This window comes from Melanostigma gelatinosum, assembly GCF_949748355.1.
Source record: "Melanostigma gelatinosum genome assembly, chromosome: 19".
Lineage (NCBI taxonomy): Eukaryota > Metazoa > Chordata > Actinopteri > Perciformes > Zoarcidae > Melanostigma > Melanostigma gelatinosum.
Window position 1 is genome coordinate 21,938,015 of NC_136652.1, and position 14,640 is coordinate 21,952,654.

At 41.3% G+C, this 14,640-nt stretch overlaps 1 protein-coding gene across 5 annotated transcripts; it reads right to left on the minus strand.

Annotated features, from left to right (window-relative positions):
* Positions 1-383: 383 nt before the first annotated feature.
* On the minus strand, positions 384-12,948 carry LOC306792939 (heterogeneous nuclear ribonucleoprotein Q-like). 5 transcript variants are annotated; one of them, XM_079290318.1, is made up of 11 exons: positions 12,824-12,948; positions 11,560-11,713; positions 9,683-9,801; positions 9,357-9,578; positions 6,679-6,855; positions 6,420-6,555; positions 6,105-6,310; positions 5,874-6,023; positions 5,644-5,765; positions 4,050-4,443; positions 384-2,370 (listed from the first exon to the last, which is right to left on the minus strand). In XM_079290318.1, exons 2-11 carry the CDS (start codon positions 11,711-11,713, stop codon positions 2,332-2,334), a joined length of 1,719 nt encoding a protein of 572 aa, XP_079146444.1. In that variant the 5' UTR covers positions 12,824-12,948; the 3' UTR covers positions 384-2,331. The 5 variants fall into 5 exon arrangements, with proteins under 5 accessions (XP_079146444.1, XP_079146443.1, XP_079146442.1 ...); XM_079290317.1 differs by having other exon boundaries at positions 384-2,373; XM_079290316.1 differs by having other exon boundaries at positions 3,893-4,443.
* Positions 12,949-14,640: the final 1,692 nt, after the last annotated feature.

A 14,640-nucleotide genomic window follows, 5' to 3' on the forward strand; every position in this document is an offset into this window, starting at 1 on the left:
ATATCTTTAAATAAATATATTTTTAAAACATATCTATATAACCTAATCTATACGTAAATAATTATATATAAAACAATGTCTACACATAAAATATACATTTATTCATTACTTCTCTATTACTCTCGTTCATATCTCAGCCCTATATATTTTTTTGACTTTTTATGTCTTTGATTTAGCTTTTACTTGATTGATTTTACATGATTTTTCTTTATTTTTTAAATACATAATTATTTGAGGGGAGCTTGAAATCCAAGATTTCTAATACCAAAGACTGCTCCAATGTAACTATTGATAAAGAACTTATGTTATGACCCATATGTAGCTTCACGGAAGAGTTTATGATCTAATTAATATACATTTACAATAAATGACACAACACCAGATCAAAATCAATAACTTTATTAGAAAAATAGGTTTACCTTACCTTACTGTACAGTATAAAACAATTCATTTGCAAGAATGCAAACACTTGTTAGCAAAAAAAATTATAGATATATATATATATACACACACATTTATATATATATAATTCTTGACCCTTAGAATTGGTGATCCAACAGTCAATACTCGAATGAGAAGAAAGAAGTAATCCGACTCTTTATCACAAACCCGGTAAACAGAAGAGCTTAAAGGAGAAATCCAAACCTCAGACGCTGTTCCATCATTAAAACCAAACGTCCAATAAAGTTACTTTGATCAACTCAAACTGCTTCATTCTGCGTTTTTCCTACAATTCCCAGAATGCCACAGGCTAAAAGGGAGAGTGTGTGTGTGTGTGTGTGTGTGTGTGGGGGGGGGGGGGAGGGCAGAAAGTATTACGAGACAACCAACAGTCGTTCGGTTGGTTTTGGTCTACGTGGGATTTGTTGTTAATAATGTAGAACTGGTCACTTAATAACTAATAACTTGTGTGTCGCGTTATTTTCCCTAAAAGCTCAAATACAGTCGGATGGATTTGCTCCTTTAAAAGTCTAAATACACGTTTCTTTGATTTCCAGTCTGCTGTGTACACCGATAGTGAAGAGACATGAATTAACACCAGCTACTCTTTACATTTGTCACGACCACCTCATGGCATGATAACAATGTGAAATGTAGAACCATGCTTTTTAAGATGAAAACTTTTTCCACGTTTAGTTTGGATCCCTAAACTTCTCCGGAACAGGAAGTGAATTAATTTTCTTCCAGACCTGCTTAAGAGCCTAAATAAAATAAAATAAAATAAAATGAAGAGGACGTCACAGATGTTTGTGCAGAGCAGACTGAGACATCAAACATCTTTACGTCGATGGTTACAAACAAAAGCAATAAAAGAAATGAGACCGTTTCCGATCGTGGAAGACAAAAAAGATGTCCAGGCATTAAAAATAACAATCTGTAAACTACATCATCACTCAGTTCATGTATCAAGACACTACGACGGCGTATCGGGCCCATTGTAGGTACAATAAAGAATCATCAATATAAAATGACAGAGCCGGAGGGAGGGGGTGATATTTAGAGAACAGAAACTCTGAGTTCACTACATTTTAATAGAAAGACTTTGATATTCTCTGTGAATAAAGTGGCTGATTTACAACAAATAAAAACACATTTATGAGGGAATAAAACTGAATTTACTCGAGGTTGATCCAACCTTGTAAAATGAAGTAATGTGGTTCCTTTTCTGTTGTAAGTTCTTGACTTTATCTGGGAGTTGTTTCTTGTAAATTCACAACTCAAAGTTTCTCTCCTCTCAGTATTAACACCCTCTTCCGGCTCCGTAACGATATTTATTTGGACCGTACTACGCCGTCGTGAGGCTAACAGCTGCAGCTACGTCAGCTACGTCTCCGCTGAGAGCTGAAATACATTAAGTGCTCCGTTGATGTTGCCTGTGAGACTCAAGTACAATAAATGTGGACAGATCAGGCGAGTCCTTACAACTGAGGTAGTTAACGGACCCGGGGTGGTTGGGGTTCTACAAAGAACCCAAATCTCCTGGAACGCCCGACCCTTCAACATCTCTGATGATCACAGATCACGTCTCGTCCATCGTGTAGTTTCAGAGATCAATCCAAAACTTTAAAAAGTGCAGAGACTTCTCCGGAAGGATATCGATCATCAACTCAGGAAGACTCAAATGGCGGGGGGGAGGGTTATAACTTTAACAACTAAAGACAGCAAGCTCAAGATTTCCTCTGGTTATCTTCTAACATGGCAGCTTTTTCAGGAAATCTGCTCCTTAATGACAAAAAAATAAAAAGGCTGGAATACCATTGGACCACTGAGTCAGGTGACCTTACCATTCCATCCACTTGGCAGCCGGCAGAGTGTCGACGGAGTCGGTCCTCATAGCGACGCGTCAGGACCGGCCTCGACCCCTTTGTCCTGCTAGTCAGGTAACAAAAGGAAGCAGTTAGACAATGGAAACAGCATCATGTCACATCTCCACACACATCTACGGTTTAGAGTCCCACACACACACGACGGTAGACCTCCGGTTTCAAACATGCACGTCTTTAAGAGGACAAATAACAGATAATCAGCCTGGTTTGGATGGTAAATTAAATTGAGGTGCAGCAGGTGAAAAAGAGACAACGATCGGACAAGCAGAGAGAAAAGGGGGGGGGGGGGGCATTAGGAAAGCAGCCAAGAAATATATAAAAATATATGAGAAGCGAGTCATGCATGGCTTCTCTCGCTCTCTCAACAATCCTCCACGTAAACATGCGAGATTAGTATCCAGGCAGATCCTCCTGGGACAAGCTTCACTTTTCACCTTCATAACTAAGTAAATTGTGCTTTTTTAATTTATATTCCTGCCCCCCCCGACTCGTAAACAAAGGGGACTTGAATGGCAGACTTATCTGGGGGGGGGGGGGGGGGGGGGGGGGGGGGGCACTATTAATGCTGCTTCGAAGGTGAATTTAGGAAACCAATTTGTGAAACATTTGTTTTTTTGGACATGAGAGGAACTCATAAAAAAGGATGTCACCACACATACAGAGCACTTGAGAGATGCCGACTAATAAATAAAAAAGTAGGTGATTTTTCTTTTTGGATTTTTAATGGCATGCAAGGTGACACTGTATGTAGCATGTGGCTAACACTGGCAAACCTTTAGTCCATTTTCTTCCACAAGGAAAAGCCTTTTTCAATTTTTTTAAGGCAATTTGAAGAGAGAATTTGCCGAAACATGAATTTGCAACACAATTTGAAGTTTTTTTTGTACACATGTGCGTGTATGTTTATTAAAGCAGACAAACAGCAAAGAATACAAGCCAAAAGATAAGGACTACGATCGCCCTTTTTTTTTTTTTTTTCTTTCTTTCTTCTTTTCAATAACAAGACACGCATTTACTTTGTGACAATACAAATTGTAATTTCATTTGTTTTTAAATACAAGTTTAGGAGACATATGCTTTGTTGCCGTTAGCTACTTAAAACATGGAAACCAGAATCTCTAAAAACATACATAAAGCGATAGCCAAATAGACAGCTCGAGCACATATTTGCATCGAAAAATTTTCTCAAACTTGATGAAGATCTTTTAAAAACGAACATATGTTTGTTTTTTAAAAAATAAAAAAGGGAGGGGGGTAGAAAGAAAACCAGTTCGCCAGAAACAAGTTGGAGTGACTACGGTTCGAGTCCAAGCGGATTATTAAAATATGTACAAAAAGATATCTTGCCAGATGCCACCAATTTTGAGGAGAAAAAAATAAAAATTGCCGGCAACCGTATGAGATTGAGGGCCAATCAGATCAAGTCCCTAAATTAAAAAAAGACAAAAAAACCAACAAACCACGTATTTTTTTGCTATCAAAGCCCTACTTGGTTTACTTCCACTGTTGCCCAAAAGAATCCTGATAAAATTCCTGGTTGTCGGATTTGTAACCGGAATAGTTACCAGAATGATCACCACCTTGAAGCGGTTGCTGAGCAATGGGTTGAGAGCCCCAGTTCTGATTATTGGTCTGGCGACGCTTGGAATCTGGCTGGTTGTACCCGTCAGCTTTGCGCTTTCCTCCTACATTTCCACCGCGGCCACCCCGAGCACCACGTACCCCTCCTCGCCCTCTTGGCTGCAGGCTGCCTCCTCTTGCTCCCCGCCCGCCGCGGCCCGGTCCGGGCCCGCCCCGCTGGGAGAAGTTGGCCCTCCCTCTGGGCGCGCCGCCTCCGGAGCCGCCGCGTCCTCTGGCCGGAGAGGATCCGCCCCGGGAACCCCGGTTACCGCCCCGTCCTCTGCTCGGGGCCTGGAAGTCGTCGTAGCCGTAGTAAGGGTCGTCGTAGCCGCCGCGGTAGTTGTTGTAGTCGTAGCCGTAGTAGTCGTAGTAGTCCTCGTACCCGTAGTAGTCGGGGGGGTAGGCGGCGTAGCCGCCACGGTTGCCGCCTCTGCCACGGCCTCTGACCGGAGGTGGCATGTGGGAGGGAGGAGAGTAGTAGTAATAGTCATCGTACCTGATGAGTGAAAGAAGGAAGGAACACAATGAATTAACAGTTCATAGTTTCAAATCATAACGTTGACATGAAGACCTGTGAATGCAGCTCAGCTTTTATACATTTGTCTATTTGATGTGTTTAAAGCCGGTGTTTCTGCACAGTAGGGGTGTAACGGCTCACAAAATTCACGATACAGTGGAGCCACGGTTCGGTACGTTTCGGTACAGTAGAAAACTATAAATGCAGAGAAATGTACTTTATTTTAAAATATATTTATTCATTACAACTAACATCATAAAGTTATTCTTTGACTTTGAACAATGATGGAACTATACCCGAGTGACTCATCTTCTGGGGTGTCTTCTTAGCAACATGTGTGTCAGAGAGCACGCTGTCCGTTACGTCATGTGGGTTGCCAGTTTGAGAACAGTGGCTCCACCGAAAACATAATTTTCCCCACAATTTAAGCTTCTGCATTTTCCAAATGCACGAGTATTATTATACTATTACGATTATTATATTATACTCGTATTATAACTTAATTTCTTTTAACTTGTCCTGTGTTTCTTGTGTTGCTGCCTGTCTTGGCCAGGTCTCCCTTGCAAAAGAGATTTTTAATCTCAATGGACTACCTGGTTAAATAAAGGCTTCAAAAAATAAAAAAAAATAAAAAATGTTTTAATTCAAACGTATTGTTCGGTTCGTCATGCGTACCGAACGGTGAGCCTCGTACCGGACGGTTCAATACGAATCCGCGTATTGTTTCAGCCCTACTGCACCGTGTCGGATAATAACATCAAACAACCCGAATATTAAAGCGTCGCACTCATCGTAGAGTGAGATTCGGTGGAGGAGCCACCCACCTGTATCAACAGGCCGGTGTAACGCGCAACCACAATAACATTTATTTTGGCTTCATATAGATGTATAAATACATTTTGACTGACGGATTGATAATAGTTGCATCATAAGCAGGCATCAACAAGTGTAGAGATGATGAGTAGGACAGCACGTCTCTGAAGCACGGTATTCAATTTAAAATGACATTTATTTAACAAATTGCGTTTCAATAAAACTTTTAAATTAATTAACGAAAGCTGTTTGAATAAAAAAGAACTTCTTAAATCATATGAATTCCTTTGAAAGTTTGGTTTGCGGACCATGGCGTATGAATATAAAGGAACTCTGTTGCAGCCGTTAACGGCTCGTCCTTCGTACATTACTGTTTTGGCCGCTTGTCTCTGAGCTTTGCGCTCCTTCCGTTTCTGATCGGGCGGTTTGGCAAAAACGATCTCGATGGGTTCTCCTTCCAGCTCCTTCCCGTTCATTTCCTCCAACGCCTGAGAGGAAAGGAGCAGCCAGTCAACATTTGTTAACATTTATGCAAAGGTCTTTTTTTGGTTCAAACAACCAGTTATGTAAGATTGAAGCAGATCAACTCCCCCTACCTTCACTGCACCGTCCCTCTCCTCAAAGTGAATGAAGGCGTAGTCTTTGAGCTTCTTGACTCGCTCCAGCTTTCCAAACTCGCTGAAGGACGTCTCCAGCAGCTCCTCTGTGACGCCGTTGGCCAGATTCCTCACAAATAAAACCTTCACCTGCAGAAACCGGACAGAGGAGGTGAAAACCCCTCACGTCAGCCTCTCCTCCAACGAGTCCGACACATGATCAGTTCTCACCTTGGACATGACTTCCGGGTCCGGGTCCTCGATGGGGTCGGCCCACTCCACCGTCACCACGTTGCACCACACCTTCACCTTGCCGCTCATGAGCCGGCGGCGAGCCTGAGCGGCCGTTTTGTGGTCTTCGTACTCCAGGAAGCAGAAGCCGCGGTTCTTCTTCTTGTCGTCGGGTTGATGGTACAGTATGACGTCACTGAGGCCCTCTGACGGCGATACAAAGACATTCCTTCATCTACAGATTGGTTTCTGAACGAAAACACAATGTCATGCATCTATATATTTAACAAAAGACGCCATTTAGACATGTCTTACCTGTGACTTTAGCAAACTCTTCAACAATCTGCTCCTTTGTTTTACTCTTGGGAATGGAGCCAACGAATAGCCGGTTGTTGGCGACAGATATACAAACACCGATGTGTTTGCCGGGACGAATCTCATGATTATTGCACTAGAAGAAAACAATATGAAATAAAACATGTTGCTCAGACAGACAGACAGACACTCGACTCTTGTGTCTAACTTCAGTTTTCCAGAAGGGAAGACGTTTTTTGTTTAATTCTGTCTAACTTACCAACTTCACCGCCTCCTGCGCTGCTTCTTTGGTGCAGAAGGTGACGAAGGCGTATCCTCGGTTGAGGCCGCTCAGCGGGTCCATCATGAGCCTCAGGTCCCAGATCGGCCCGGCCTTCTCAAAGAGAGGAACCAGCTCGTCTTCAAACAAGTCGCGGGGAATCTTCCCGACAAATATCTAGAATAAAAACATTTTAAAAGATCCACACATCACATTTACAGACTCCACTATCTCTCTTCGTATGAACCTTTTCCAACTCCACCCTATTTTGGAGCAAAACCACCTAAAATGACATACCCAAATTAAAATGGCTGTATCTTCTGAACCACTCTGACTATATGCATCAATGAGGTCTTTCTAGAAAGAAAACCCCCTAAGGTTCCTTGTGGAAGTGTCAGAAAACCTGTAGGTCATACAGAAACAGAGCAGTGGGCCTTTGAAGTCATTAGAAACGGAAGATTTTTGTCCGCCTAAAATAAAGTGTCCGTCAGTATAAATAACTGCATGTGGCTGTATTTTTGCAGGTAAATTACATTATAGGGCTGTAACTACACTATCTGTGAACAACTGCCTCAAGATTGGACAAAGTATGACCATTCTGCAGTGTTTCTTTCATGAAGAGATCCAGGCGGAGCTCTAAAAGGATATTTGGAGACCCAAATGGACACATGGTAACCACATGATATTCTGACACTCTGTATGGAGGCAATATTTAAAGAGAAAGACACACGATAACGGCAACATCGGCATGTCCACACATATGAAGAGCCACCATCCCGCCTGTCAGCGACGGGGGACACTCCGTGGTAGAAAACAAAGGATTTCTAAATCTGGTTAAAATGCTTGAGCCACGCTACGAAATCCACTCACGCACCCACTTCAGTGTGAAGCTGTTCCAGACCTCTATGAGAAGGAAAAGACTGCAGAGACTGCTTTCACCACGGCGGAGTGATTCTTAGTCCGGTGCTGTAGACACGCCCCCTCTGTGAGAGTCACACACACACCTGGGGCAGGTGCTGTAGACACGCCCCCTCTGTGAGAGTCACACACACACCTGGGGCAGGTGCTGTAGACACGCCCCCTCTGTGAGAGTCACACACACACACCTGGGGCAGGTGCTGCAGACACGCCCCCTCTGGGAGAGTCACACACACACACACACACACACACCTGGGGCAGGTGCTGCAGACACGCCCCCTCTGTGAGAGTCACACACACACACATGGGGCAGGTGCTGCAGACACGCCCCCTCTGTGAGAGTCACACACCTGGGGCAGGTGCTGCAGACACGCCCCCTCTGGGAGAGTCACAGACACACACCTGGTTCAGGCACTGCACACACGCCCCCTCTGTGAGAGTCACACAGACACACACCTGGGGCAGGTGCTGCAGACACGCCCCCTCTGAGAGTCAGACACACCTGGGGCAGGTGCTGTAGACACGCCCCCTCTGTGAGAGTCACACACACCTGGGGCAGGTGCTGTAGACACGCCCCCTCTGTGAGAGTCACACACACACCTGGGGCAGGTGCTGCAGACACGCCCCCTCTGTGAGAGTCACACACACCTGGTTCAGGCGCTGCAGACACGCCCCCTCTGGGAGAGTCACAGACACACCTGGGGCAGGTGCTGCAGACACGCCCCCTCTGTGAGAGTCAGACACACACCTGGGGCAGGTGCTGTAGACACGCCCCCTCTGTGAGTCACACACACACCTGGGGCAGGTGCTGTAGACACGCCCCCTCTGTGAGAGTCAGACACACACCTGGGGCAGGTGCTGTAGACACGCCCCCTCTGTGAGAGTCAGACACACACCTGGGGCAGGTGCTGTAGACACGCCCCCTCTGTGAGCGTCACACACACACACACCTGGGGCAGGTGCTGACAGAAGTATCAGAGTGAAGCTAGACAGGCCCAATAATATTCCAGTCACCACAGAAAGGTCGACCCTCTCCCAGACAATGGAGATATTCTCATCTTTTTGAAAATAATGTCACAGTAATGTAACATTATTGTGTATTTGAATAACCTGACAGGACGTAAACAGACCCAAGTTGTTGCTGAGCAGTTCAGTTCAGTGTGAACAGTGGAAGCAGCTCACTGGCTGTTTCAAAGGACGAGGATATCAACATACCTCATGTTGCACTTAAACTTAACAGAATTCTTGAATGTATTATTTTTATTTATTTATTTCATTTTGTTTCAAAATGGACATCTTCAATATTTTTGTTTTCATGTAAGACTATAGCCCAAAGTTCTTTGCTTTAAGTGTCCTTGAGGTTCTTTAATTAATAAATGGAAAGCAAAGTTATATTTGTCTCCTCCCCTTTTCTTTGTTGATCCGAACCGTGAGGTTTGTGATCCGTTGCACCCCTACTCACAGTACATATATAAAATATGTCCGTCACAACTCCAGAGATCTTCAAACATCTGACAGAACGCCCAAAATACACAAAAAATATTTAGTTTTCAATGATGAATGACAAAGAAACGCAGCAAAACTCAATTTTAGAGGCTGGAAATCAGAAAACAATGGAATCGTTTCTTGAAAAATGACTGGAACTATTTATTCATCGATGGTCAAAATAGTTGCCGATTACTTTACTGCCGATCGACCGATCGTTTCAGTTCTATTGCAAGACTCAACTGAACCCTTTGTTTAATAAGTAAGTAAAGTACCTCTGTTCCAACGATGGGTTGGGCCCCCGAGTACACAGACTCCGGCGGGGGTCCGCCGTACTTTCGCTGGCCCGTTGTTACGTCGAGTGTGTAGTTGGTTCGGTCCAGGAGCTCCTTGATTTTGGCCTCGTCGGGTCCTTTAGTGGAATCTGAAACTTTCGTCCCTTGTTTCTCCCTCTGCCTGTACGTCTTCATCACTCCACAGAGAAAGGCACTTTTGTTCTGCAGGAGAGAAGCACTTTGTGAGGAAGGAAAGGTTTTTATCTACAAATAAAATAACCTTTTTAAGCGTAGAGGCCGTTGTCTGTCGGAGGATTTAAACTTACTTGCACGTGTGACAGATCGCTCTCTTTGAACTGGACCAGCACTTGCAGAGCTCCCTCCTCGTTGAATTCTTTCAAAGCTTCAAGAGCTCGTTCGTCTAGGTCACTATGTGCTACTAGGCCTGTAAGCACACGCAAGAGAAAGAGAAAAATGTAAATATGATGTAAAAACGCACTGAGCAACAAAGGACATGTGACTCAGCTATGAAGCAGCTGCACAAGAGAGGCTTCAGTTTCCAATAAATGATTGGTACCAGAAGGAACTAAATGATTGCTTCCACGTTTCATTATCAAGTGTAATAATATTTTAGACATGCATGAATGAAAACAACAGTGCTGCTCAAGCATTTGGCCGAGCAGCTAAAAGCAGATTACAAGATTCTCAAACAAAACACCCTTTGGGCCTGTAAACTAATCATTAGTTACATTATTTATTTAGCTGCAGATTAATCATTTGGTATACGCGTTATAAACGTCAGAAAACAGTGAAAATCATCCAGCGCCGTTTCTCAAAGTCTGCGGTGATGTCTTCAAATGTCGTGTTTTGTAACAAAACCCAAAGACATTCGGTTCAATAAGTTATAAAAATAGAGTAAAATGAAGAACATCTCCATAAATGTGAGGCATATATTCAGTTCAGTTCTCTCTACTCAACAGCATCACTGTACTGAGACCTGAAGCCACAAAGGACGAAAGATTCATTTTCAATTATGCATTTCTGTAAAGGGAATTGACTTCCTGATTTCATCAACAGAAGTTTGAATGCAAAGTAAATTATTTAGTCGCAAACAACTTATTCCCTCCGACATCCTGCAGCTCACATGTTTACTACACCCTCATTATCAGCCCATTACAGAACAACGGCACTGATGAGCGATTGATGTTTCCTTTCCCTGGTCACCATTGTTTATAGCTATCACATTATCAAAGACCAAGTCTGCTGAGAGAGAGAGAGAGAGCGAGAGCGAGAGAGCGAGAGAGAGAGAGATATATATATATGTGATGAAGGAACCGTGAACATGCTATCTCAGAATTTAGAAACATGCGTTACTCCCTCTCGATATACGTGTATTAGTACTGTAGGATACATTTTGAGGTACTTTACTTGAGTATTTCAATTTCTGCTACATTTTACTTTTACTCCACTAAATCTCAGATGTAAATATTGCGCTTTTTACTTCACTCATTATTTTTAACATTTTTTAGTTACTTTGCAGATTTAGATTAGAAATACAAAATTTGAACCAACAAATAAATGATGTGCTATTACAGAATATAGAAGATGATTAAAATGATCAGCTGCAACATTAAAGTGATAAACACATTACCGATAAATATTCCTGTAATGCGATACACTTTATTCTGATAGTACTTTTAGTATACGGGTATGTTTTGATGCTGATACTTTTGTACTTTCACTTAATATTTTGAATGCAGGGCTTTTACTTAACCACCCTGTGGTATTGCTACTTTAACTTAGCTAAAAGATACAAGTACTACTTCTTCCATCGCTGCCTATACAATACAACAACTGGATAGAGATATGGATGGATAGATACTTTATTAATCCCACAAGGAGTAAAAATATTAAATATAAAAATGCACAATATATACAATGAAATAGAATAACATTAAAATGAACTAACAAAACAGTGCAACGATTGAACCTAACAAATCAAACTGTGTTCTAGTCGTGTGATTGATTTGGTGATTTATTCTAAAGTCTTATTACAGATATGCCCAAACTACTCCACATCTGTGACAAATCGAGTAACAAGTGTGTTAACACCTCACATTTCTATCAACCTGCTTTTTCTTTCTCACTGCAGGTAAAAGGCAAGACACACACACACACACACACACGCGAGAGGTCTGCTTACCTGCTACGTAAAGTTCATCTAGCTTCTCAGCCACATTCTGAGGTAGCCCAGCCTCCAGTAGAGCTGGGAAGTGTTCCGAGCGGATCACCTCGGCTGTAGTGTCCATCGCCTCCTCCGTCCCGTTTACATGATCTGTGGCCATGTCTGCAGACATCTGTGCATGTGAGACATTACTGCAGGTTAACAACAACTTAAGATAAGATAAGCCTTTAGTAGTCCCGCAGTGATATTATATTCTTTACTGTTGTATTATGATTACTGTTTTATTACTTATTGATAATACTTGTTTGCACTATTCGAGTTCAATATTATATATTGATGATATTAATGCACTATTTCGAGCTCCCTCCAACAACTCATTAAATATGTATAAGTGTACAGTTAACATATAGGAATATAATATAACATATATTTATATGTATATGTATAGTGCAAACAAGAGACAGTAAAAACAAGATCAAAACAAGGATTATAAATAAGTAATAAAACAGTAAAGAATATTAAATAAGTAAAAAATCCACAATAACTAAAATATTATATATACAGACAGAATAATTGTAGTGTTGCACAGTGTATTTATATTGCACATCATTAAATATGTATAAGATATACACCACCAGTGTACAGTAAACGTGTGTGTATATATATATATATATATATATATAATGTTGTAGATAGCAACAATATTAAACATCAAGCTAAAGTAAACCGGGACGTAGTAAAAACTTAACTAAAAAACTATTTTGGATCGTTTGGCCAACTTTACCACGTGACACTTAACGTTCAATAGTTCTGAGAGTGCGGTTAATGTCACACTAAACGACTAATAAAATAAATACTATAATAGTAATCTCAAGTTAAAAATCCAGCTGGTTTTCCAAAAAAAACACATCCACCACGCCTCTTGTTAGCATAACGCTAGCTAACGTTAGCTAGCTATGGCTCGTGCGGATCAACAGGCCGCAGTCTCTTCAGCGCGCGCGTGCAGCTGCAAACTAAATGTTAAACGAAACAGAACACACGCACATATACACTTTAGAACTTAATCATGTCGGGCATTTTGGTTCTCCCTCTGAATTCGGTGCGGATATAGTAGCCATCCATAACGCATCTATTTCACCATCAACCAAAAAGAGAGCCCCCTGTTTTTTTCAAAATGCCGGCTATAGCATGTCACGTCAACTGTTTAACGCTAACTTAAACGAGCTACTCTGCCGCTAACGTAACAATACAACACAGCGTGTTTCCGTCGGTGTTTACGTACCACGCTAATCTAAAACTGCAGGTGCACGAGGCCGATCCGCCGTGTTGAAGGTGCTCAAAAATAAAGGAAAAATATTCACGCCCGGTGCTTTTCACGTTGATTTCTTTACTCCCGGTGAAACAAAATGGCGGCGCCGACGATGTAACGTCGCGATCTCTGCTTCTCGACTGTATGTACGGGGCTTCTGAAAGGGTTTCCCACGGGCAGCTCGGTTTTCACACATCCGGGTCACTGACCCAGTGACTTTTCTACAGTACTACAAATAGTCTAATCACTACATTTTACACAATAACGTTTTACTAACACTTAAGTACTTCAGTACTAATTTAAATGTACTTTATATCCTTCTACTCAGCTAAATTTAAGAGGGAAGTATTGTATTTGAACAGAACATTTACATTTTCCATAAAACAAACTTAATATGATGCATTGTCAAAAAAGAAATGTAACTTCCCAACTGAATATAAGATAACATTTACAATTTTGCACGCAAATAATGCTTCACAAATGTATCCATGTATGTCATGAGATAATTTGCACATATTTTCACAACAAAAATGTGAATATTGGATTAAGCCAGTTAAACATTATTGATTAATTTTGTTGACATATTAGAGTGAACAGGGGTTTTTTTTGGAAGGAATTTTCATCACTCCATTGTGAAGAACATTTGATGTTTCTTTGTCAACTCGTTTGTTATAATGTTTTACTATAATTTATTATTTTACTATATTTTACTACATATATATTACATAAATTCAGGGTTCTGAACATAAATGTGAACATTGGATGAAGCCAAGTTTAACATCATTGTTTCATAATAATTCAACAAAATATTACATCATAATATACTTCTGTCGGGGGTCTTCTTTGCTGCATAATGAATAATACTTTTGGTACTTTGAGTACATGTTTTTGTGAACAAGGTAAACATTTTAACTTGGATATATCAACTCATTAAGACAATTATATTTTGTTTTACAAGTTGTTTAAATATGCAAATGATGAATTATGTTGTGAAATATTTGCTAATTTTCATACATTTCCACAACATAAATCTGAAGATTAAATAAAGCCAGGTTCATCATTCTTGTTTTACTTCGTTGACATATTAGAGTTAAAGGTTTTTACAGAGGAAGTTTATGATATCTCTTCACATGACTCTAATCAGAACATTAAAACATCTATTTCCTCCATGTTTTATTCAGAAATGTGTATAAATGAGTGTGTGAGTGATGTGTGAACAAACCCCTCTGTGTTAACCTTCAGCACATAGAGAGGAATGAAAGAGGAAAGTTTGGTGTATGTAAGAGAGACACAATGGTAGAATGAACACCTGAACGTGTCGTCCTTTAGATTCCCTTTAAAAGCTTCGAGGACACAGAATAACTGACTTTGTTCATAGTTTCTTATGAGAAGTTTCCACTTTGCACTGACAGAAAAAGAGCATAACGTGCATCTTATTTTACACACGGGATCACTGAAATACTCGTGGAGGGTTTGGGTAAATCCCCGTCCCTTTCCCAGACGGTTCACTTGCCTAAATAAAGCAGCAGGGGTCAAAGGTCACCAAGTCCACAAATAGAGCCTCCAGAGGCCCGAGAGCTGAACTCTGCAGCAGGAAACAATAAAAACAATCAAAACAATAAAACAGAGAGCGATACGTGGATTCATAACGTCACTCTGAGGTTCATACTACTACTAGTGCTACTACTACTACTACTAGTGCTACTACTACTACTACTAGTGCTACTACTACTACTACTGCTACTAGTGCTACTACTACTACTACTAGTGCTACTACTACTACTACTACT